Genomic DNA, 27,007 nt, shown 5'->3' on the forward strand with positions numbered 1-27,007 from the left:
TTGAATTCTTGAAGTTGGACTCAAATGGGCTTTAAAGTTGGGCTGAGGAATAGTTAGACTTACTACGGGTTTCGGGGGCTTTAGGCTGGCCCAAGTCCTAGTGCCTGTCCGGCCTATAGGTTGGGTCGTGACATTGATGTATATAGATGTGAAAGTATTCCGATTATTTGTTTTATTTTTTATTAATTATAAACTAATATAATATAATAATAAAATTTTCAATTAAATTTTTTTAGTTTAAATATATAATATACCTAGAATATTGATAAAATAAAATGACAATATTATAATTAAAATAATAAATAGAATAAAATATGGGACTGTTTTATAATAAAATTTATATTATAAATTTATAATATTATTTTGCTATTATTTGGTATAACTAATGAAAAATTAGGCGAATTGACAAATAATTTAAATATTAATAATTAAATAGATGCATTTTAAAAATAATAAGATTATTATGTAAATTTCATAAAATCTTAAAGATTAAATTATAATCTTTCCAAGACTTTTATATATATATATATATATATATATATATATATATATATATATATATATATATATATGTTTTTGTGTGAAGACGAAGACTTCATTAAAGAGGATTAAAAGGGTGGTAAACCCATTACAAATTGATGCTGCGACACGGGATTGACATTGAACGATGACTACTTTCGAGCGAGGCAATGTGCTACTCTGTTAGCAGAACGCCTGACATAATTAAAAGAGACTAGATTTAATTTTATTTTAATAACTTTTAAAAATACGAATATTTTATTTATTTTAATAAAAATAAAACTCAATTTTTTATCATTTTGATAAATTAAATAATTTTTAAATACTTTTTAATTAACTAAATAATTGATATACAAATTAAAAATATATTTTAAATTAAAAATTACAAGTACGTGGTAAAATTAACCAGCTATTGTGCTACGCGCAAGCAGCGAAGCACATTTTTTCTATTTCGATAGAGACCATCACCGGCAAGGCATGTGTATATTATATATCACGGCACTCGTTTGCTAGAAAACAGAAAAGCTATCAGTGTTAGATGAGAGGGAGAGAGAGGGAGAGGGAGGGAGAGCCACATACAAAGACTCCGAGAGTGAGCATTTGGAGAGTTCTTCATAGAAGTCTGCTTCTTGATGTGCCTTCCTGTGATTGAGGTTCGTCTTTGCGTCTTTCACAGCCATGCATCGTTTCTTTTTTCATTTTCTTTCCCGGGTTTCATTTCTTTTTCGTTTTTTAATCTGCAATTTGGGACCTCAGTTCATGAATTTTTGTGTTTTGATTTAATGGCAATCGTTTTCATAGCTTTCGTTGAATTTATTTATTTTTTTCTTTTGCATAGCAGGGAAAGAGAAACCAATGGCGGGTTCGACGTCTGTGCAGCCACAGTTCATTGTCAGCACTGGGAATCGGAGCTTTTCCAATGCACCCCTCATTGACAATTCAGATACTGATCAAATTGTTGTTCCTAACGTAAGTTCTTCAACTTACTTTCTATTTGTTAATTTCACTGCATCTTTCTGGGTTTGTTTACTTGGTAATTCTGTAGTTATTTTTTGTTTTGAGTGACCTCCATTTGTTTGAATTAAGTCGTCAGTTTATTTTGTGCATGTTTACGCACCTGTTTATTTTTGGTCATAGAGAAAGAGTCCAATGGTGTCTATTGGGTTCTGTAATTAATCAAGTTTAAGCGATTATTATTATTATTTTTAATTTTGTTATTTAATTGGACAAGGCAGCTTTGGATTCCTCTGCTTTCTGTAAGAAGCAAAAACAGTTTTGGCTTCTTTTGCCAATTAAATAAGATGGGAAGTCACCTATTTGGTTCAAGCATTTATCTGTTGATTACCTGATTTCAACTCACTGACATAAAAGTCCTTGTCGACGTCTTCTGTTTTTTTCTTCTAATTTAAGTGGATCAAAGGACTCATTTTATGTCCCTCTTCACACTTGACTTGATCAATTGAGAGCGAAATTAGATAAGTTCAACTTAATACTTATGGTAATCTAATTGTAAAATTATTTTCTTTAAAATATTTATTTTATCCAAAAGTGTTCAACTCAAGTTGCCTTCATGCTATTCATTTTTTTTTTTTTTTTGTTTCTCATTTCTCATTTCTGAGTTTTCGTTTGAACAGACTGATATCAGTAAGACAGAGTGGCAGACATGAGCATTGGATTACTCTGTTTTAGATATTATGACTCGAAAATCAAAATATCTCTTGCTACATAATTTTAGGAAATTCAAATCAAATAAAGAACTTTATATTAATAATTGTAGTTGCATTATATCTGGAGGAATGTTTGATGAGGATTCAATCCACCTACAAGTCTTTCTAAAACTACAGGCTTGCCGCTGTAATACACCCAGAAGCTTCGATGTGGTCCCTAAAACATCATAGATTATCCTATACAATGCATTGACTCCTTTGGTACTAAAATTAGTCTCGAAAAATGCCTGCAGACAGACAGCGTATATTAATAATTAATGAAGTTACATTTTGATATAAAAAAGACTTAACTTGGTGGTGTGATGTAATTTTTAGCCATGAATGCATCTGCTTTGCAAACAATAATTAGAATGGTTTAGCAGTAGTGGGAGGCTTTTGTATGACATGGCTAAAGCTTTTGAAAAATTAACGGACTGATAGATTGGAGAACGTCATGGAAAAACAAAGCTCTTGAGGGTCAAAAAATAAATATTGATATTCAGTCTTAATAAGAATTTTTTTTTTTCTTCTAATACCAGTACAGATAACTTGTCAACAAAGGATATCTTTTTTTTAATATACTATGATGCTGTTACTTTTAATGAAAGTTACAACAATTCAGTGAAAAGTGAAATACGATAGAAGGTAAAGGATTTATGCAACTAAGATACAAAATAGGCATATCCATGTAGGCATGTATATGTTTATGTCAGGAAGGAGTAATTTTTAATTTTCTGGCTTACATCACAGAAAAATCCTCACATAAATATAGTGATTTTTTATTTTAGTTTTTTAAGTAGAAAGTAACATTTACCTCCCTCTACCCACCCTACAAAAAGAAAAAAGAAAAGAGAAGAAAAATGTCCCTAGAGAAGAGTAGTTTGTGATCTTAATGGTAATAAATAATGGAATATTTTATAGGTGTTCCATTTATTTGGTTCATAGGAGAGCTGGCTTGATTAATCATTGATCAATATATTAGAATGTCTTCACTTTATAGCGTCAATTTGTTGTATAATTTTATTGGCCTTTCAGATAGAAAACTCTCATTGCATTCCCTCAATATTGTCATTCTTTTGAAAACACCGTTTGTGTCATTGGTCCCAATCGCTCTCAGCTTTGAAGTCTTGATTTTGTGATTGTTTCACAACATTTTTTTTATGCAAAATTTGCATTTTTGTAGATGGTGACTTTGCTCGTTGTTGCGTTATCTCTGCATAGAATTGGTTTTGAATGAGAAAAACAGTTGATGGAATGCCATTTTCACTTTGTTTATGCAGAAGAAAAGCTGGAAGAACCTGTTTGCATATATGGGTCCAGGGTTCCTTGTTTCTATTGCATATATTGACCCTGGAAATTGTGAGCCCAAAATTTCTAAGTTTGTTTGTGCTGCCACATGTTAACACAGCCGCTAATAATTTATGCACTAAATATTCTGTGTTAACCTGCAGTTGAAACTGACCTGCAGTCAGGAGCAGAATACAAGTATGAGGTACATTCATTTTTTCTCAATGCAGCAGTGTTTTCTTCATCGCCTCTTCTCAGTTTTCTATATTGGAGTGGATCCATGAGTATAATCAGGGTCATCATGCATTGGCATAACATATTACCATGGGAAGTTGCCAACAATGCAAAATTTTAAACTCTAATTCAATTTGGCATTTTTTTTCATCAATGTCCAACAATGAATATGGTAGTCATTTATTTAAAAAAATTTCCCAGAATCTTCTTTACCAGCCAACTAGAAGCAACAGAATGAAAGATGCCTAGTCTTAGTCCATCAAAGAGGCTCCTAGATAGGGTACACCGTAGTTTCCACAGCCATTTTGCCTTTCATTTTCAAAAAAAAAATCTAGGGGATTGTGAAAAGTAATACTAGTTTCCCTCATACAGATGCTAATACTTTTTATTTTATTTTATTTTATCATTCTTTAATTCAATATGCAGCATTACTTTCCTGAAGGATTTTTATATATTTTTTTTCCAGTTACTTTGGATCATATTAGTGGCCTCATGTGCTGCTCTTATTATACAATCTCTAGCAGCCAATTTGGGGGTTGTCACTGGTATGCGACATCTAAATCTACAACTGTAGTACATATTTTCTCCTAGCATACCTGTATTAATTGCCAGAATTTTTTTTCTTCCAAATGTAATTTGTAATTGTAGGAAAGCATTTAGCAGAACATTGTAAGAATGAATATCCTCGGGTGCCAAACTTCATCCTTTGGATTCTTGCTGAAATTGCTATTGTTGCATGTGATATTCCTGAAGGTAAGTTTTGTTAATTTGCTTAATTTTTTTTATTCATATACATGTATAATCAATATATTGCTACGAGCTTACAAATTGCATTTTGATATTTCAAAAATAATATTTTCACATGCATGTACTTTTGAGCATCTTTATATGTATAATCAAAATTTTAAGAAGATATGGCCAAAATAGTGATGCATTCTTTTATATAACATGTTTCTTGTCCACTAATTTTTGTCCTAGGATGTTTGTTCTTCACCGTACTCTGAATGACGTTCCTTTCTTTTTCAGTAATTGGTACAGCCTTTGCATTGAACATGCTTTTCAAAATTTCTGTGTGGATTGGTGTTCTTCTGACTGGGCTTAGCACGTTGGTTCTTCTAGCACTACAGCAATATGGGGTACATCGTTTTCTTCTTAGTCCATGTATCTTGAACTATTAAGATTAAGAAAAATATAATCTTGTCTCTCTCTTTTTTTTTTTATCTCTTTTATTCAGTGTTATGGAAAGTCAATCACTATATTATTTCTCTGTATATTCTATATTCTGTATTCCTATTTAGAATTTCTTATTTAGGATTTCTTCCTAATTAGTAGAACATAATTATAGGAATCAATTGTATATATATACCCATGTACAGATTAATTGAAATTAAGGAGAATCATCTCTTTCTATATGGTATCAGAACAGGTCATCTATTTAGGGTGACTATTTGTTCTCACCATCTAGCTCAGGAGAAACCTTGGCCGTCGACCGACCGTTTCGACTCTGATCAACATCGCCGGCGTTGCCTCAACCCCCTCATTCCACCACTGTGTGTTGTTGCCTGATCCAGTACACCATTAAAGGACTTTTGAGGTTTGGCTCTCAGATCCTATTTCGATATTTGCTTGATTTGTGATTTTGGGTTATTTTGCTGCTGTAAGCACTTTGGATTAACGTTTCGGTTAGTTTTCTTTGTCTCAACAAATGGCAGACAATAAGAATGTTATTTCTGATGTGATTCCGGTGATGACTAAGATTACGGAACACAAATTTAATGATTCGAATTACCTGGAGTGGAGTAAGACTGTTAGGGTCTATTTGCGTAGCATTGATAAGGATGATCACCTTACTAAAGATCCACCTACGGATGATACACGACAAACTTGGCTAAAAAAGGATGCTCGGTTGTTTTTGCAGCTTCGGAACTCGATTCACAGCGAGGTAATTAGTTTAATTAATCACTGTGAATTTGTTAAGGAATTGATGGATTGCTTAGATTTTCTGTAATCTGGTAAAGGGAATATCTCCCGTATTTATGATGTTTATAAGGCATTCTACCGTGCTGAGAAAGAGGATAAGTCTCTCACGGCTTATTTTATGAATTTTAAACGGGTATACGAGGAACTTAATGTATTGTTGCCTTTTAGTCCTGATGTGAAAGTTCAGCAGGCCCAACAGAAGCAACTGGCTGTTATGAGTTTTCTTGTAGGCCTTTCTTCAGAGTATGAGACTGCTAAATCTCAGATTCTCTCCAGTTCTGAGATTTCCTCTTTGCATGAAACGTTCACACTGGTCTTTCGTACAAAGAGTACCCAATATTCACAGCCTGCCAGTAGTGCTCTTATTAGCCATAATCCAAATGGACAACAGGGTAATAGAAGAGGAAGTAGAGGAGGAATTACAAGCAACAGAAGTCATCAGCGTAATGTAGAGGCTAGTTCTAATCAAGACTCAAGAGGAGTCATTTGTTATTATTGCCATGAACCTGGCCATACAAAATATAATTGTCTGTAACTTCAGAGGAAAAATAAGCGATCACGTATAGTAAATATGGCAGCAAAGGATTCTACAGTATCTTCCTCTGAGAAAACTATTTTGGTATCTGCAGAGGATTTTGCACAGTTTTCCTAGTATCAGGCATCTCTAAAGCCTACCAGTTTCCCTGTCACTACGATCGCTGAGTCAGGTATATCCACTACATGCCTTATGTCTTCCTCATCCAAATGGGTTATTGATTCTGGTGTGACAGATCACATGACAGGTAATTCTAGTCTTCTATCTGCTTTTCAGTCTAATCTCACTTTCTCTACTGTTACTTTAGTTGATAGTTCTACTTCTTGTGTCATGGGTTCTGGAACTGCGAACCCGACTTCATCAATTTCTTTGTCATCTATTTTGTGTCTACCAAAATTCTCTTTTAATCTACTTTTTGTTAGTAAACTTAGTCGTACGTTAAATTATTCTGTTTCCTTTTTTCCTGACCAGTGTTTGATAGAGGACGTGAATCAGGTGGTCTCTACATTCTGAAAAATCATGTACCGCGGTCGCTTGTTTGCTCCAGTACCTTAACACCTCTTGAAGCTCATTGTAGATTGGGTCATCTTTCTTTGTCTACCATGAAGAAGCTGTGTCTTCAGTTTTAGTCTTTATCAGTACTAGAATGTGAGTCGTGTCAGTTTGCAAAACATCATCGTTTGCCTTCTATGTCTAGAGTCAATAAACGGGCTTCATCCCCTTTTGAGTTAGTTCATTCTGATGTTTGGGGTCCTTGTTCTGTTACTTCTAAAACTGGATTTCATTATTTTATTACTTTTGTTGATGATTACTCTCGTGTTACCTGGTTATATTTAATGAAAAATCGTTATGAGTTATTTCCATCTTTTGTGCCTTTTGTAATGAAATCAAAACTCAATTTAATATTTCTGTGCGCATATTAAGAAGTGACAATGCCAAAGAAGACTTTTCAGCACAATTTCAGTCTTATATGACACAAAATGACATTCTTCATCAGTCTTCCTGTGTGGATACCCCATCCTAAAATAGCGTGGTCGAAAGAAAAAATCGGCATCTTCTTGAGGTAACTCGTGCTCTTCTTTTTCAGATGAAAGTTCTTAAACACTTTTAGGTGGATGCAATTTCTACGGCATGTTTTTTTATCAATCGTATACCGTCTTCTATCCTTAATGGGGATATTCCTTATACTGCTTTGTTTCCTACAAAATCTTTGTTCCCTGTTGAACCCCGTATTTTTTGTTGTACCTATTTTGTACGTGATGTTCGTCCACAGGTTACTAAATTGGATCCAAAGTCTCTCAAATGTGTCTTCCTTGGGTACTCTCGGCTGCAAAAAAGGTACCGTTGTTTCTCTCCTACTCTTAATCGTTATCTTGTTTCTGAAGATATCACATTTTTTGAGTTCACTCCATTTTTTCCTCAATCATCTATGTATGAGAGTCAGGGGGAGGAGGATGATCTTTTAATATATACTGTCCAATCAATGTCTAGTCCTCTCCCACAGCCTGTTCCTTCTGTCTCTAGACCTACTCGACCTCCCGTTGTTCATGTTTATTCTAGAAGATTGGAGATTCCTGACTCAGATCCTCCACCAGCTACTTCGTTGGGAGATCCTGTACCTCATACTGATCATGATTCTGATCTAGACCTACTCATTGCTCTTCGTAAAGATAAACGTTTATGTACTTACCCTATCTCTTCTTTTATTTCCTAATACTGTTGGTGAGGCACTATATCATCCTGGCTGGTGTGTTGCTATGAAAGAGGAAATGGAGGCTTTAGATGCTAATGGTACATGAGAACTGTTGCCTTTGCCCACTAGTAGGAAAGCTATTGGTTGCAAATGGGTATTTACAGTAAAGGTAAATCTTGATGGTTTTGTGGCTAGGTTAAAAGCACGCCTTGTAGCAAAATGATATACTCAGACATATGGGGTTGATTACTCTGACACTTTTTGTACTGTAGCTAAACTTACTTCTGTTCGCTTGTTTATCTCTTTAGCAGCTACATATGATTGGCTCCTGCACCAATTGGATATCAAGAATGCTTTCCTTAATGGTGATCTTCAGGAGGAGGTGTATATGGAGCAACCACCTGGGTTTGTTGTTCAGGGGGAGTTGGGTAAAGTTTATAGGCTTCAGAAGTCTCTTTAGGCTTGAAACAAAGTCGTAGGGCCTGGTTTGGGAGATTCAGTGAAGCAGTACAGGAATTTGGTATGCAAAACAGCAAGTGTGATCACTCAGTATTTTATAGGCAATATGAGGCTGGTCTAATTCTCCTGGTAGTCTATGTGGATGACATTGTCATCACTGGGAGTGACTCTGCAAGTATTTCATCTCTTAAAACCTTCCTCCAAATCCAGTTTCAGACCAAAGACTTGGGATTGTTAAAATATTTCTTGGGTATTGAAGTTATGAGAAGTAATAAGGGTATTTTCTTGTCTCAAAGAAAATATGTCTGCGATTTATTGACAAAGACAGGAAAATTAGGTGCTAAGCCTTGTAGTGCACAAATGACTCCAAATTTACAGCTGTTAGCAGGGGATAGCGAGTTGTTTGAAGATCCAGAGAGATACAGGAGATTGGTAGGAAAATTGAACTACCTTACAGTCACTCGTCCTGACATTGCTTATGCCGTTAGTGTGGTAAGTCAGTTTATGTCTTCCCTAACTGTTGTTCATTGGGAAGCCTTGGAACAAATCTTGTGTTATCTGAAGGGCGCTCCAGGAAGAGGTTTGTTATATGGTAATCATGGGCATTTGAATGTTGAATGTTTTTCAGATGCCGACTGGATTGGATTTAAGGTTGACAGGAGGTCAAATACTGGATATTGCGTTTTTATTGGAGAAAATTTGGTGTCTTGGAGAAGCAAGACGCAGAGTGTAGTTTCTCGATCTAGTGCTGAATCCAAATACAGAGCCATGGCACAATCAGTATGTGAGGTAATGTGGATACTTCAATTACTAGATGAGACAGGTTTTAAGACCTCTCTGCCTGCGAAATTATGGTGTGATAATCAAGCTGCTCTCTATATTGCTTCTAATCCGGTGTTTCATGAGCGGACCAAATATATTGAGATTGATTGTCACTTTGTTCGTGAAAAGATTCAACAACAGATCATCTCAACAGGACACATCTAAACTGGAGAGCAGTTTTAAGATATTTTCACAAAAGCTCTGAATGGAGCTAGGATTGACTACATTTGTAACAAGTTGGGCATGATTAACATCTATGCTCCAACTTGAGGGGGAGTGTTATGGAAAGTCAATCACTATATTATTTCTCTGTATATTCTGTATTCTGTATTCTTATTTAGGATTTCTTATTTAGGATTTCTTCCTAATTAGTAAAACACAATTATAGGAACCAATTGTATATATATACCCATATACAGATTAATTGAAATTAAGGAGAATCATCTCTTTCTACATTCAGAAAATATGAGGCTTTGCCAAACATCCAATTATGATGCATTAAATCAGCATAACCACTCATAATTTCTTCTTACAGGTCCGGAAGCTTGAATTCCTTATTGCTTTTCTTGTTTCTACAATCGCTGCATGCTTTTTGGTGGAGCTTGCCTTTGCAAAACCCTCTGCTTCTGAAGTTCTCTATGGGCTTTTTGTTCCACAACTCAAGGGACATGGTGCTGCTGGCCTTGCAATTTCACTTCTTGGTGCCATGGTTATGCCGTAAGTGTTTTATTCAATTATGTCTTCCAACTATTAATAGTTACTTCCTTTTGATAAAAAAAAAAAAACATGTTTATCTTCTTTGGCTTTATTGCCCTCATGCAGGCACAATCTCTTTCTCCATTCGGCATTGGTTCTTTCTAGGAAAATCCCACGATCCATTCCTGGTATCAAGGTAAAGACCTTAAGTATATTAGCTTTAATCTTAATCATTTGCAAGCATGCTTCAGTGCACAAGTTCGTTTATCAGTTTATGTGAGCATGTGTGCAAGAGTGACCATTTCCATGCACCTCTTTTGGAAAATTATATTTGTATGCAATATATTTTAGCCTTTTCTACTGGTGGATGGATTTCTTAGTGTGCTTATCTTTGTAGGCAACAATATTAAACAACATAATCACATTTTGAACTTTGTAGCTCTTAACCTTTTGGTTAGTAATTTTTCATCCTTTTTTAAGTATTAGTAAATACCTTTGCATATAGAGTTTCAAGACACTTAAACATGTATCTTAGAAAAGTAGCTCATAGCCTTGACATCAGGAAGGATTTTCCATCCAATAATAGTAAAAAAAATAATAAGAGTATATAATAGTTTGATGATTGTGCACCCCAAATATCTCTACCCTTTTGGTTAGTTATTTTTCATCTTTTTTTAAGTATTAGTACATACCTTTGCATATAGAGTTTCAAGACACTTAAACATGTATCTTAGAAAAGTAGCCCATAGCCTTGACATAAGGAAGGATTTTCCATCCAATAATAGTAAAAAAAAAAATAATAAGAGCATATAATAGTTTGATGATTGTGCACCCCAAATATCTCTACCCTTCTGGAAAGATATGTTTTCATTGCTGTTGCTGTCCTAGCATATCTTGAAGGTTATCCAAAACGAAATTAAATTTATAAAGACAATGCTACATGTTAACAAGTTGACACTCAATGGTTCTTATTAAAACATGACATTGACGATTTTTTGAACATAGAAATTTGCAGAACTAACAATTTTGTTTGCAGGAGGCTCGTAGATTTTACTTGATAGAAAGTGCCTTCGCTCTCACACTGGCCTTTTTCATTAATGTATCCGTTATTTCTGTAAGTGGTGCTGTTTGCAATTCCCCAAATTTAAATCCAGAAGATCAGTCAAAATGCAAGGACTTGGACTTGAACAAGGCTTCTTTTTTGCTTAAAGTATGTGAACAAATTTTCCAAATATCTGATTACATTTCCTTATCTATACTTGCTTTTGTACTCGATAATGCTAATCTTATACTGGATATTACAGTTTGTTTTCAGTTCCTTCTAAATTTACTATTTGATCTTGATCTGCTTCATGATGGTATTTTTTTAATCTTTTTTGATAGAATGTTTTGGGTAGATGGAGTTCAAAACTTTTTGCAATTGCTTTGTTGGCATCTGGTCAGAGTTCTACAATAACAGGAACTTATGCAGGGCAGTATGTCATGCAGGTACTTGGTCATGACATATAATTGTTATTATTTCTTGAGGTCCATGTATGTAAATCAGCTTGCCATTAGTGCTGCCACTTTTACATTAAGTAATAAGGCTTTATGGTTGCGTTCCTGATTTCTGTTGAAGAATTTAATATTTCTTAGCTCATCTTGTCATGTTGCAAGCACTAATGCACAGAGCACTTCCTCTGTTTGTTAAGGCAAATGATCTTTTTAACAAAATCACTTTCAATACATACACACATACATATATATATGTGTGTGTGTGTGTGTGTGTGTGTGTGTGTTCTGAAAGAAGGCAATTGGTTCAGATAAATTGTATATAACTATAGTAGTCTCCTTGATTGCTAGATGTTGCTATGGTATGTTTTTCCACATAATATTCACAATATTTCATATTCCAGGGTTTCTTGGATCTACGATTGACACCATGGATACGGAACTTTCTAACTCGATGCTTGGCAATAGTCCCTAGTTTAATTGTTGCACTCATTGGTGGCTCTGCTGGTGCTGGAAAGCTAATTATTATTGCATCCGTATGAGTTGCTTACCTCTAAAACTATTATACTTCTAGAACAATGTGCATTTTTTCTTTAAATTTTAATCATATTCTGATATGTATACAAGTAATATGCACAGAGAATGAACATTAATAAGGTGTGTGTAGTAATATATTTAACTGCCACAGATTGCATTGCGTATTGTCTGCTCTCAACTTCATAAAGATGCACTACCTGTGCTTATCAATGATGTTGTGGAATTTCTTTACTTTTGCAAGATTATGAGATTCTATGGTGATATATGCATGTATGGGTGCATCATAAAATTTGAACTCTTATCTATGGTGTTTTATGTAATTTTAATTCCATGTTTCATTTTCATTGACCATCAGGTGGAATTTTAACCTTGTGTGCAAGTTTCAAATGATGGCAATAACTTGAAAATCTCGGATAATCTTAAAGCACATTCTTGTCTTGATATTTGTGAGGATGTCTCTGTTCATATTAACGAGTAATGAGTAATGACCATTCTGTTATTGCTTCTACCAACTAATTAAATATAGAAAGCAATAAAACCTCTGTTCTTGTTTTTATTATTTTACAGAGTTGTTCTTATGGTTGAATGCAATGTCTATTGTGGATAACTACTCTCTCACATAATGCTAGACTTCTGGCTGCATTATCTGTTGTTGAAGAGATTTCTTCTTGTCTTTCACTTTCTGCAATGCTTTGTAAACACTGAAGGGCAATGACTTTAGTCTTGTCAAACAGAAAAAAAAAAAAAAAAAATTCTGCAATTTGTTGTTACAATGATTCCATTGTTGTCTAGACCAAAGGGCTAAAATTCTCATTTGTATCTTACCTTGCAGCAAGTTCACATCTGGTGTTGTTTTGCAGATGATTCTATCATTTGAGCTACCTTTTGCTCTCATTCCACTTCTCAAGTTCACTAGCTGCAAAACCAAGATGGGGATACACGCCAACTCAACTATGGTATAATGTTATTTTGATCTATGCTTCTTCACTTATTCATTTATACAATTTATTTAACCATTAAATTTGGAGACTTTGATTTGTCTTGAAAATTTCTCGCCTGACTACTTGGAGGGTCCTTGTATCCTGCAAAAAATCCTGTTAAGAATAGTAATGAAGTATTTGACATTTCCATCAAGACAGACAGCTGTAAGATGCCTGGCTTGAAATATGTTGTGTTTGTTTGGAAACTTTTTATAGAAGTTCTTGCTGTTTCTTTTTCTTTCTTGTCTTCACCTTCTTTCCCTTGATGTTATTTCCTGATTTTTCTTTTCCTTTGAAATGTTGTACTTGTCAGTCCAGTATTTTTCAACAGTAACAAATGCATATAAAGATTTCTTGACAGTGCTTCAATGACCAAAATTGGATAGATTGCTGTTAAAATGTTTTTTTCAAGCATTCTGGAGATTATTACTGCAACATATACCATTATCTTTCAACTGTTATTTCTGCTCCTGAACTTTTCATTATCACTGGTTTATCATTTTTCTTCTTTTGCAGATTTCAGCTCTCACTTGGATTATTGGTTCCCTGATCATATCAATAAATATATACTACCTTGCAACTGGCTTCATCAAGATTCTTCTTAATGGCCATTTAGAAGTGGTAGCTGTTGTTTTTCTTGGAATATTCGGATTTTCAGCTATGGCGGTGTATTTGGCTGCAATTGCTTACTTGGTGTTCCGTAAAAACAATGAAGCTACTCATCTTCTGGCACTAACAACACCTGAAAGTCGACAGATGGCCAACGAGTCTTGTGATACATCAATGCATAGTCTCCCTAGAGAAGACATAGTAAGCATGCAGTTACCTCAAAGAAGGTCTACAGAAGAAGTCAATTGATAAGTGGTAGGGTAAGAGTGATTTCCACTCATAAATGGTAGGGTAAGTGAGAGTTCAATAAGTGAGCTTGGGAGCCTTTATGTAATTGGGCCTGAGAGCCTTGATTTGTTTTTGGGCTTCAAACCTTGTACTAATAAAATCCTACCATCTTGCGAAAAAAAAAACTCTTGTATAGGTAACTTACGGAGTTTTTGGCTCTATAGGAGAGTATCAGCCGAAACTTCTTGGAGCAGAAAAAGTGCTGCTCTCTAAGGTGGATTTTCCATGCTAGCAGAAGAAGAAGAATCTCTTCTTTTGGGTGGTCCAAAACAAGGTGCAATCTTTGTGCAACTTGGTGTATTCCTTTGGGATTTTCTTTCTTAACATCATGTGAAGATTCACTACAATCCTGGACCGTCAATTAATATATATAATTCCTATAACACGTGATTATGTATGGAATTAGAATACAAGGTTGATCTTGAATTAAATATGTATGTAATACATGGTTATAGCCATTATTAATTTCAGACTTTTCTTGTCTAAACTCGATTCACCACAAGTCCAAGACAAAAAATATATGGTGGAGCTCATCTATTAATTTATGGATGCTACATGATTGTATTTTAAATTTATGATAAATTGAGTTTAGGTAAAAATTTTCAATTAATTCCTACACAGCTAAAAGTGTTAACACGGATCTTAAACTACACCAATTATTAACAGTCTTGGCTGCAGCAGAATTGCTCATCTTACTAACATCAGTAGGATAAGTTACCAAATTTGATGCCACCCCTTTGAAGGCAAACCTCTCTATTCCAGCTATCACTAATAATAATAATAATAATAATAATAATAATAATAACTTGAATAAGTATGAATTAATTGATCAATTTCATCAAAAGAAGCAAACTTAAGCTGATTTTACGTATGAGGAGAAAGCAAGACTTGTGAATCCTTTTGTTCTCTGACCACCAGCAATAATTATCACATTCTGATACTACAAACTCAAAATTTCATGCAACATAGTTCGCATAACAGTGTCACATCTTTACTTCTAGGCTTATCAAAAGAAAAGAAAAACGGTGTCACATCTTTAATTATACTTTATTTGGAAGCTATTGATAAGTTGTATTTTAATATATAAATTTATGTGCTTTTATTTATTTATTTTACTTATTTTTAATTAATTTTATTTAGTTTTTATTTTGTTTTTGTTATTTGTTTAGTTTTTACTTTTTAGTATTTATTTTTTAGTTAATTTAGGACTTCTATTTTTTTTTTTTTTTTTGTATTTTTAGTAGGAAAGATTCCAATTTGAGCTAGAAAAGATTACAAATTTGCTATATTTGAAAGCATATTTTTGTTGATCAAAATTTGTCCAGAATTTGGCCACAGGCAAGGTCATGGCGCAGACACAGCATGGCAGTGTGGGATGAGCTATACAAATTTTAATTGCTAATCTGACTGGGTTTTTATTTCTTACTTACAGAAGAGTCTCCTAAGGTCGAAAGAAGTCTAAATAAGTAGGGATTACCTTATTTAAGAAGGAAAGAAGAGGAAAATCAGGAATCGACTTGGAATGGGAGTCTAAGAAGAGGTCCCTAACCACTCAATTGGGAGCAAGAGGGAGAAGATTTCTTCATATTGAAGCTTAAAAATGCACCCACAATTAGAGTTTGATCTTTATTATTGTTCTTTAAGTTTTCATGATATATTTTCTTCTTTTTTCTTGTTCTACCATCTCTAGTGTGATGACCCGACCCGGGAAAGCGGTCTAATGAGGGCGGGGAGTGACATAAGAGAGTAAACTCCCGGTAGGCTTCTAGAATGGCGAGGCTACCTAGGGTAATGGAATACAGGGCACAGTAATAAATCGAATCATTTATTGAAATGGGAAAACCTAATCACTAAAGGCGCCTTTTGATGGAATGGCCTAGAGAGTTGGAAGAACTCCAGGATTAAGCGTACTCGCTTGAGAGAAATGTCAGGATAGGTGACCTCTTAGGAGTTCTCCATTCCATCTATGGGACAAAACCGTGAAGCTCAGGATGGGGTGGGCCAAAGCGGAGAATTCCTCTAGTGGTTAGAGCAAGGGCGTTATAGATGGTATCAGAACCGGGCCCCCTCGAGTAGATGTGTGGTTCGAGGATGAACCAGGTGGAAGCTGGTGGGCCTGTGATGACCTGACCTAGGAAAGCGGTCTATAGGTGAGGGAGCGTGAGGCGTAATGTCATCCAATAGAATTATATAAAATGCACCAAGTAATGCCTAGGAAAGATGGTGGAGTCACAATGGTCTCACTTAAGTACCACCTCCTTAGACAACATTTCCTAGACGTGCACTTCATACAATTCTAATAAAATCAAATCACTGGTAAGTATCGTCTTTCCATAACACTACCACGGTACTAAGGATTTATGCCATGAAGGCATAGATAGACAGGAGTCATCACCCGGATAATAACCGGGACATATTCAGTGTTTCTTCCGAGAGTCATGAATGACAACTTACTCCTTGCAGAATTTCTACAATCGTCATTATCATAGCCCAATGTCTAGGTTCGGGATAGTGGGTACGTAAAGTGAAGGTGTTAGGCACCCCTTACGCCTGGTCTAACCTCGTTAATTCGAGTGCCAGTCCTCTGCTAATATTTCTAGAAGTCTTGTTTATTATTTCTTTATTAAATTTTATCCTAAAAATGCAATTCTAATTCTACACATGCAAGTAATTCACAAAAGGGTTGTTGTTTACAAATAATTTTCATACATAAGTAATTCCTATCTATGGGGTTGATAATTATTTAAATGATATTTACCAGATGACTAAAATTAATTTATTAGTGAGAATTTAATTTACAAATAAATTCAATTTTAAATAACCCTAAGTTTCTATTTAACCTAATTAATTAATTCACCAAGTTATCCTAAGGATAATTAAACTAAATTAATTATGTTGTACATGTGTAATTTATTCTAATATCACATAAGGCCCAAACAATCACAACCTAATAAAGATTTCTAATATGCAAATTTATTTTATAATTACTAAGTATTAATTAAATTTATTTTACATGCCAATATTAGTTTAATTTACAAACAATATGAATTTTAATTTACAAAATATTTATTTAAATTAATTACATGTAAAAGTCAGTTAAATTAAAAACAAAGTTAATTTTAATTTACCAAATAAAAATCCTATTATTACTGCAATTTCATGCCAATGGTTATTCTAGAAATTTAGGATTACTTACTTATTAGTAATTGCAATTGCTATTGGGGCAAGCTACCATTAAAAAATAGTTTTTTTTTCTAGTATGATAATGATATCTCTGGCTTACTCTTTTTAGCCCCATGTAAACTTCACCTAAATACCCTCTTTGGTACTTACCTTAGGACTACTTACTAATTTTATTTGTAATAAAAATAAAGAAACTAAAAAGTAAAGAAACTAAAGAAAATAAGAAAATACTAATAACAATTCTTATTGAATTCTAACTCTAGTCTCCTAAGGGGTTAAAATTCCTAACTAGTTACAACTACCTTAGAGTCCAGGTCTTCTAACATGATCCAAACACTTCATAACACTTCTTGAATTAAGAGAACTCAAAAGAATAAATTAAATATCAATTAGAACTCAAGATATATACAATTCTTAGATTCTGACAGATTGACAGTAGCAAGAAATTTGATTTTTGAAAAATAGTTAGATAAGCCTAAAAATCATGAAAAAATTACAGAAGATAGCCAAAACATTATACAACATCATAAAATTCATAGATTAAACAAAACCCCAGCCAAATAATCTACACAAATCATAAATTTTCCTAATGATAGAATCGCACTGCTTTTTTGTAAAATTCATAACTCACCAACCATAACAGATACGGATGCGAAACTAATTGGAAAAGATTCACAAGATTCCAAACTTAATTTTAGACACCATATTTACACAAAAATATTAAGAAACAAGGGAGATATGAGCTCTACAAGTCGGATATCCTGCAAATCAGATTTTACAAGAACCCTAATTTTAAACAGCCATAACTTACAAAATATTAAAGTTTTTTTAGTGATTATTGAGCCTCAAATTAATAAAATTTCGTGTAGAATATGAATACAATTTTTTCAAATTTTTTACGGATTTAGAAAATAACAAAAAAATAATAAAAATATGAGAGATAAAAAACTGAACATGTGCAGAGTTGTGTATCCCCTCAAATTAAACATGATTACATGATCTATATAAACATATAAAATAAATTAGAAACAAGGAACATAGAATTAAACATTACATGACATAGATCTTGAAAAGAAAATAAAAGAACTAATATTCAAGAAATATCGCAAGAAAGAAAGAAGAGCTAAAAGAATTTTGATTATTTCTCTCTCAAATTTTTTTTCCTTTTTTTTTTCTTCTCCTCCTCATTTTCTTCTCTTCTCCAGTAGGGCATTTATAGGGTTTTGGGAGAGAGGTGTGATAGGGTTTGGGGTCCTAGGGTGATAAAGTTCAAATAAATTAAACAACTAGAATTACAGAATTTGGGTGAGACTGAGATATGGAAAGAGGTGTTTCAACCAATAGGAAGAGAGGGGAAGGGGAAGGCACCAATAGGGAGTGAGGAAGAGGTGTGGTAGGGTTTGAAGTTCTAGTGTGATAAGGTTCAGATAACTTAAACAACTAGGATTGAGAAATTTGGGTGAGACTGGGATATGGGTGAGGTGTTCCAACCAATAGAAAGAGAGGGAAAAGAGGTGGCACCAATAGGAAGTGAGGAAGAGAGTGGAGCCAAAGGGGGAGAGAGTTTGTATGGGAGAGGGATAGAGAAAAAGATATTTTCTTATTTTAATTTTCAAAAAATAAATTAAATGGGTCATATTTAAAATTTCTAACTAGACTTTCGTAGGCCCATGAGACCCAATTAAGCTTAATTGGGTACATTTAAAAATTACTCATATTAAATTAAAATAAAATAAAATTTTATTTAAATTTAATTAAATTCATTTTCCAAAAAAAATATTATTTTATTTATTTATTATTTTTTTTCAAAATCATGCTATGGAATTAATAATTCAGCTCCATGCCTCCAATTACATCTTACAGTCATATAATTTTTCATCATTGGGTTTCCCACAGCCTCAATGCACATACTCATCACAAAATAAGGGTCTACAAGGTCCAATGAGGGCGGAGAGTAGCATAAAAGAGTAAACTCCTAGCAGGCTTTTAGGATGGCGAGGCTACCTAGGGTAGTGGAATGTGGGGTACAGGAATGAATCGAATCATACATTGAAATGGGGAAAACTAATCACTAGAGGTGCCTTTTGATGGAATGGTCTGGAGAGTTGAAAGAACTCTAAGATTAAATGCGCTCGCTTGAGAGAAATGCCAGGATGGGTATTCTCCTGGAAAGTTCTCCATTCCACCTATGGGACAAAACCGTGAGGTTCAGAATAGGCTGAGCCAAAGCGGATAATTCCTCTAGTGGTTGGAGCAAGGGCGTTACATCTAGGCTGAAGTAGACCATTTTGTTAGGGAATGATGGATCATAAACCTATGTTATGATTTCTTTCTAATTCAACGCATTAATTTTATTTTCATAAGATTATGCAATATTTGATCTTAATGCTTTGTGTTTTTTCAATTGATTGATTGTTCTAATGAGATTTGAACAGAGAAGCTATAATTAATTTCTCTTTTGAATGCATAATTAATTTCTAGAAAGATTATTGCATATCACATTAGGACTAAGCTACCTTAAGAAGGACCCTAGAAATAGTGTGTGGTTTGTTTAATTCCTAACCAAAGAGGACGAATTAATTGTAAGAGATTCATGTTCTTTATGCATCTAGATTCTTACTACCCTAATAAGGACCATTAATTTAGATAAATATTCTACTTGAAAAAGACAAGTGGCCATATTCAATCTTACCATCTCATTGTATAAAACTTATATTGAATTAGTTATTTGCATAGGTGAAGGTGAAATCCGACCCTGACACTTTTATCATAAAAAGTTTATTTAATTAATTTAATTATTTACTTCTACTTTTATTGTTAGTTTTTATCTTAGTTAAATTCAAAATTATCAATTTCTCAAATAACATTTGGCAGTATTAGCTTAATTGCAAATGATAATTTTGATCCTCGTGGGACAATACTTTTTCTCATCACTTTATTACTTGAACGACTAGTACACTTGCTAGTGTTAACTATAATGCATCAAGTTTTTAGCACCATTGCCGGGGATCATAAGTTTATTTGTAGTTGATTTTACATTACTTGTTAATTTGGAAATTTTAATTTGTGTTTTGTTTTTCTTTTCTTTTTTTTTTATTCTAAAATTACTTATTTGTTTTCTTGTGAGATTCTTCAAGATGCTTCATCAACAAGTATTCACAAGTTTTATTCAACAATACTTGGAGCCATTCTATGCCGTTTGGAGAAGGTTTAATGAATTGGTAGAACAATTTTCAAATCACAATTTCTCAAACCAGTTTGTTATGTTTTGTTTCTACAATGGATTGGATGATGCTACAAGATGTTGGGTGGATAATGAAGCTTGTGCAACTGGTGTTCACCTTTAACATAGAAGCCATGAGGAAGTACTTCACCTGTTGGATTTGACTATCAATGTTGGAATCCTTTACTGTAGGATAGGAGTCACCAATACCCTCCATATGCTTCTCACCTTATTATTACAGACCATCCATTTGGAGATCAAGAGAAAAATTTGCGATTTGAAGAGTCGTCAAATCTATTGGAAAATTTTATTAGTAAATCTAAAGTGAACAATGAAATTTTTAGTAGTCCAATGGTGAACAATGAAGTGTTGCTTTATTATGAGGAATTATACACTCAAGGTGAGGAAAGTGAGTTGAAGTATGAGGAAGCTTCATGGAAAGATAAGCCTCAATTGAAAGAACAAGAATCCTCAAGAGTTGAGTCATCAAGAGAGTTCCCACATAAAGATGAGCTAAAAATAGAGTTCGTGGATGAGACAAAAAAAAAAAAAAAAAGAGACCATTGATTTGTGTTCATTGATGGTACTAATATACACACCACCTAAAGATCCTTACTTTTCAGTGACACCACCTTCACTATGCTACTTATTCTATGAGCTAAAGCAAAAATTAGAAATTTCTCTCCAAGTTCATTGTTTAAGGCCAAGTGTTGTTTGTGCTATAGGCAAAATTCTTTCAAATTTAGCCAGACTTGAGGGCATCATATATAAAGACTCATATGTGGCGTTATATGACACCTATATTGAAAGGAAGCCACTCTTTGATGATCCACTCTTTAGTTTTATGCCATTAATTTTTATTTTAATTTTAACTTCCTTATATTTCTTAAAATTGTAGGTTTTTATCGATTTTATTTATTTTATTTTAATCAAATTTACTTTTTTTTGGGGTTATTTTTATAGGTCAAAAGTTTGGAAAAGTCTGTAGAAAAAGCATGTGAATAGTATCAAAATTACAGCAGAGTGAATTCCTAGCAAAAAGTGCAGCAGAGTTTTAGGCACATGTATGCCTGTGCCCTGGGCACAGCCTTACCCATGTGCAGGTGCCTTACGGAGTTTTTGGCTCTATAGGAGAGTAGCAGCCGAAACTTCTTGGAGCAGAAAAATTGCTGCTCTGCTTGCCACGCCTGCGATTAACATTAAGTTTCACTGTATATGTGCTTTTAGTTATCATATGCTAAGTTGTATTTTCTCCTTTTGGCTTATCTTTCCTGCAATAACCAAATGAAATTAATTTTATGTAATAATATTTAAAACTTATCATTTACTAATTTTTGTCAGTAAATGTTCATCACTAGTATATTTTATTTTTTATATTTTGAATTTATTTATGATTTATATGACTATGAATTCAAATAAAGTCCATAACAAGTAACAAATTTTCCCTAACTTTTCCTGTTCCTGGACATTGAAAAAGGCTTAAAAACATTTAAAAAAAAAATCATTTTACGCTTCTTTTCATCCTCTTTAATTAGAAAAATTAATTTTCATCTATATATTTTAACGAAATTAACTATGTACTTAATCTCTCTATTTTGAAAAATATATTATTTAGTTTCTCTATTTTAGTTTATGAGATATTTAATTTCTTCTGTTAATTTTTCTATTCATCAAGTTAGTCAAAAGAGAGATCTAGTTGTATTATTCAAATTATAGGGATTAAATAATTGATGGATTTAAAATTATGGGATTAAGTAGTTGTATTATTCAAATTATATGAACTGAATAATTGAGTTGGGAAAAAAATTGCTTTAAAATAACATTAGAATTATCTACGACTCAAAATAAAGAAACTAAATAGTATATTTTTTAAAATAAAAAAAATAATTAATTAATTTTTTTATGATAAAAAATTAAATAATAATTTTTTTTAAGAATTAAGTCTGACTAAGATTAAATTGGAGGCTTTACAATTCTAAAGACAATTTCAGAAAAAAAAAAAATATATATATATATATTCCAAGCCGTTCAAGAGCACTTAACACAAATATACGGGTTTTGGATAAATAGTTATATATTTAATGTTGATGCTGGAATTTTGGGAAGTGATAGATAGAATTGAGCATATAATAATTTTTAGAAATGATATATAAAGGTGATTCTTTTGCCGATGCTGCAAAATGCATAATTGGTTCTTAGTCGTCACAGATTGTTGAGACTTATACGTTAACATATATATAAGATATTAAAAAATATCTTATTGGAAAGTAAACTTTTTGGGAATATGCTTCAATCCCAAGTATCAAGTGGCTCATTAATCGGCAGATATTGCGCAAGTGTTGTTTCTGAATTATTTGCCACCTTTGTTTTATAAAAAATATTATATATATAAAAAAATATTTATTATAAAAACTATTTTTAAAAAAATATTTTCTTATAAAAATATTTTTTATTATTTGAATATTATATTAAACTAATAATAAATATTTATATTATAAATATAAGTTTTTTTATATTTTAATAAAATTACCAAAATTTAAAAAATAACTTACTCTTTTAATAATAATAAGTTATTTTTTAAAAAAATAATTTAATTTTCTTTTAATTAGAAAAATATTTTCCTTCTAATCGTTTAAAATTTTTTCATTTATTATTTTTTAAGTATTTTAAACTTTTAATTAAATATTTTCTATAAAATAAATAAAATTAAAAATTTTCTAAAATTATTGAACATTGAGTTACTTGTAATATAATTTCATTATCTTTTTAATAAAGCAGTCCTATTTATAAAAAAAATTGAGAAAAAAATTCAATTGATAAAAAAAAAATTGCATAAGGTTCCTTTCTTACACAGTTCTTGCTTCTCTCCCTTCTACATTATCATCTTGGATTTGTCCAATTGGGCCTTCGAATAGTCATGACCTGGAGACTCGTCTAAGGGCTAAGGCTATGAAAGTGGTGAGGTTGCTCATCAGGCCACAAGGCTCACAAGCCCGTAACGAGGTAAGTATTTCAGCCTGCCTTGGGATGAATGCAAATGTCGTAGCATATACCCAAAACCCTAAATTAATCCTCCGATTTTATCTTCAAAATCAATTAATACCTCATATTTTAATTTGACTTAAATCATAGTTTTATAAAATTTAAGATTAAGCAATTAAATTTTATTTCTTTTAAATTAGAGTATAGATAACATGTGAAACAGATAAATATTTTTTTTTTTTAATAAAAGATTGAAGGAGTGTTGATTCGGACTTGAATCAATCAGGTAAGTAATATACGTTTAACTACATAAATTAAATCAGAGTAGGCAACATATAAATGTTAATTTAATATAATATTCATTATGTATAGAAAATAAAAATTCTAACCCCTCCTAATAAATTCCAACAATTATGGACCTGATTTGGCAATATCTTAGTGTCCACATAACCTTAACCCAAGAAAATAATTGTATTTTTGTCCACTTGATGTCCATGGAGCTCATAATCATGTCCACTTGATGTCCATGGAGTTCATAATCATGTTAAGGCAACTATAAAAGATTATGGAAAGTTTATTATTTGATTGGAACAAATAAAAGTTTTAATTGTACTTAATTGGACATGTATAAAATTAACTATAAAAGATTAGGAAAAGTTTAGAATTTAATTGGAACAAATAAAAAGTTTAATTATACTCAATTAAAAATGTATAAAATGATAACATTTGTAATGATGATAATTATGATTCTCAAATGTTGTTTGATTCGACTGATTTAATTAAAAAAATTGAGAATGAGATTTATAATAAATCTGAGTGACTCATAAAATCGAAAATATAAAATTTGGTCCATCCAATCAGAACTCGATCAAATAAAAATAAAAATCTTAACTGTTTCTTACTAAATTCAAACAATTATTGACATGATTTGGTAATTTTTATTGTCCACACATAACATGATTTTGCAATTTTTATTGTCCACACCTTAACCTAAGAAAGTAATTGCAGTTTTGTCCACTTGATGTCAGTGGAGTTCATAATCATATTAGAGAAGGTAACTATAAAAGATTAGAAAAGTCTAGAATTTGATTGGAACAAATAAAAGGTTTAATTATACTCAACTGCAAATGTATAAAATTATAAAACGCTTCGATAATGATAATAATCATAGTTTAAGATTAAGAATTAAATTTTATTTCTCTTAAATTAGAGTATAGATAACATGCGAAACAGATAAATGTTTTTCTTAGTAAGAGATTAAGGAAATGTAGATTCGAACTTGATTCTGTCAGGTAAGTGATATGTTTTCAATTACTTAAATCAATCCAGATTAAAGCAACATATAAATGTTAATTTAATATAATATTCATTACGTATAGAAAATAAAAATCTTATAAATTTTAAGTGTCAACAATAATTTAGATTTTTTTTTATCTCTCTGATATTTTGTTTTAGTTAATTATATTAGGCTAACATACATGTGTTTCATATCATGAACATTATATTAATTTAATCTACGTGTGTTTTACATGTCAAACGTATTATAATTAAAAAAAAAACTTAATTGTTTATCAAATTTCATAAAAACTTAGGAGATATTTGGTACGAGATTAATAAGTGGTAATTGAAACTCTTAACCCCTCATTAATATTGTTTGGATACTTAAACAAACCAGTTAACTTTTCACTTCATTAATATTTATACCTTCTTGAAAGGTTAAATATTAACTTTGAAAAGTTTAAGTTAATAATTATACTCTTTAAAAGTTAAAATTAACATTTAACTCTTAATTTTTTAACATTTTACCAAATATACCTTTATGGTTGAGCCATTAAAATATAATAAGAATCTAACACTACAAGAAAAAAGCAATTTAAAAATAGAATTTTTCGTTCCTAAATTGAAGATTTACGTTTCTAATTTGGTTTAGAAAAAATCCATTTCTAATTAGCTTGTTGCTAATAACTATAAAAATGAAAATTTTTGTCCATTTCTAAATTAGAAATGGATAGTATTCTGTTTCTAATATAATTAGAAATGAAAACAATTTTATTTCTAATCTGTTTCTACTTTTTTCCGTTTTTAGTTAGCAACGGATTAGAAATGGAATATTAGAAAAAGAAATTAAACTGCTTCAAATTAGAAACAAATTCTTGTCCTTTTCTAATTCATTTATGTTTAGAAATGGGATTCTGTTTCTAATTCGTTTTTAATAAGAAAATTTTTTCAAAAAAAAAAAAGAAACATATTTTTTTTTTCATTTCTAATTAATAAAGGCAAAAAATAAAAAAGTAATTTATTGTTAAATTATTTATTTTGAAGTCATTTTAAAAGTAACATTTTTAAAAAATAATAAATTACTATTAAAAATACAATATAAATACTATTACTAATATTATAAAATAAATATAAAATATTAAAACAAAATTACTAATAAAAAATACAAATGGAAAATTATCATTAATATGTTATAATAAAAATATTAAAAAATAAATTACTAAAAAATTTATTAATGTATTACTAATAAAAATACATTAATACTAAAAACAATATAAAAGAATTATTAAAAAATTACAAATAAAAATAAATTAAACAGAAAATTACCATAACTATATTATAATAAAAATTACTAAAAATTACATTGCTAATAAAAATTAAAATGGGAGTAAGAGTTATGGAAAAAAAAAGATAAGAGAAAAATGAAATAAAAGAAAATGAAAGAAAATGAAAAAATGAGAAAAAAGAGAGAAAAAAAAACTACTAATAAAAAAAGAGAAAAACAAAATGAAAGATAAAAGGAAAAAAATGAGAAAGAAAATGAAATGAGAGAAAATGAAATAAAAAAATATAAATGAAAAGGAAAAAAATAAGAAAAAAATTATATGAAAGATAAAATGAAGAAAATGGAGAAGAAAAGAAATGAAATAGATGAAAGAGAAATGAAAAGAAGTGAAATAAAGAATGAAATGAAAGAAAAAAAAAATAAAAGAAAGAGTGAAATGAGGAAGGAGAATTTTTTTTTTTTATAAGTGATTTAAAAATGGATTAAAAACAAATTGCAAAATCCATTTCTAATTGAAAAAATGGGGGACTTTTTCCTCCAAAAATTAGAAACGGATTTTATAAATTTAAAATATAATAGAAATGAATTTTTATATCCATTTCTAAATTAAAAAAAAAAGGGGATAATTCTCGTCATTAATTTTAAGGTTCACAATTTAGAAACGGATTCTAAAATCAATTTCAAAGTTTGGAAATGGATTGGAGAGTCCATTTCTTTTTTTTTTTTTTTTAAAGCGGGTTATTTTCCTCCATAACTTTCAGTCTCTACAATTTAAAAATAGATTAGTAACAAAATTGAATCCCTTCTAATTTAGAGACCGAATTGAATCTTCTAATTTAAAAACAGAATTTGGAATCTATTTCTAAATTTTAAGTTTTATTTTCATTCTCTACAATTTAGAAACATATTAGAAACGAAATTGGATCTTTAGAAATAGAATTTGGAATCCGTTTCCGAATTTAAAAACTGATTTTGAAATCTATTTCTAAATTTTTAAACTTTCTTTCATTCTTTATAATTTAGAATGGATTTCAAAATCCATTTCTAAATTTAGAAATGGATTAGAAATGGAATTGAATTCATTTCTAAATTAAAAACGGATAGTATTATGTTTCTAATTTAATTAGAAATAAAAATAATTTTGTTTCTAATCCATTTCTAGTTAGCAATGGATTAAAAATGGAATATTCAAAAAAAGAAATTAAACTATTACAAATTAA

At 31.3% G+C, this 27,007-nt stretch overlaps 2 protein-coding genes across 3 annotated transcripts in view; both read left to right on the forward strand.

Annotated features, from left to right (window-relative positions):
• LOC110650389 (metal transporter Nramp1) overlaps window positions 1-14,233 on the forward strand; it is a 79,730-nt gene extending 65,497 nt beyond the window's left edge. Inside the window, exon 15 of the transcript XR_009149530.1 lies at window positions 13,973-14,233. The gene's annotated coding sequence lies outside the window, so the exon portion shown is untranslated. The remainder of the gene's footprint in view (window positions 1-13,972) is intronic.
• Window positions 1,018-13,961, forward strand: LOC131180856 (metal transporter Nramp1-like). Of its 2 annotated transcripts, none has more exons than XM_058148733.1 (14): window positions 1,018-1,172; window positions 1,361-1,488; window positions 3,506-3,584; window positions 3,677-3,717; window positions 4,213-4,291; window positions 4,395-4,499; window positions 4,773-4,882; window positions 9,771-9,952; window positions 10,058-10,127; window positions 10,968-11,141; window positions 11,315-11,419; window positions 11,827-11,958; window positions 12,820-12,915; window positions 13,456-13,961. In XM_058148733.1, exons 2-14 carry the CDS (start codon window positions 1,375-1,377, stop codon window positions 13,795-13,797), a joined length of 1,629 nt encoding a protein of 542 aa, XP_058004716.1. In that variant the 5' UTR covers window positions 1,018-1,172; window positions 1,361-1,374; the 3' UTR covers window positions 13,798-13,961. The 2 variants fall into 2 exon arrangements, with proteins under 2 accessions (XP_058004716.1, XP_058004717.1); XM_058148734.1 differs by having other exon boundaries at window positions 1,024-1,172; window positions 1,358-1,488.
• Window positions 14,234-27,007: the final 12,774 nt, after the last annotated feature.

Source organism: Hevea brasiliensis, chromosome 6, assembly GCF_030052815.1.
Source record: "Hevea brasiliensis isolate MT/VB/25A 57/8 chromosome 6, ASM3005281v1, whole genome shotgun sequence".
NCBI lineage: Eukaryota > Viridiplantae > Streptophyta > Magnoliopsida > Malpighiales > Euphorbiaceae > Hevea > Hevea brasiliensis.

What these genes read in the sequence shown, in the direction of transcription:
- LOC131180856 (XM_058148733.1), top strand. Translation starts at nt 1,375, where the DNA reads ATGGCGGGTTCGACGTCTGTGCAGCCACAGTTCATTGTCAGCACTGGG. An exon ending in GATCCATTCCTGGTATCAAG is followed by an intron (nt 10,128 to 10,967) that starts GTAAAGACCTTA and finishes TTTTGTTTGCAG; the next exon opens with GAGGCTCGTAGATTTTACTT. An exon ending in AGGCTTCTTTTTTGCTTAAA is followed by an intron (nt 11,142 to 11,314) that starts GTATGTGAACAA and finishes CTTTTTTGATAG; the next exon opens with AATGTTTTGGGTAGATGGAG.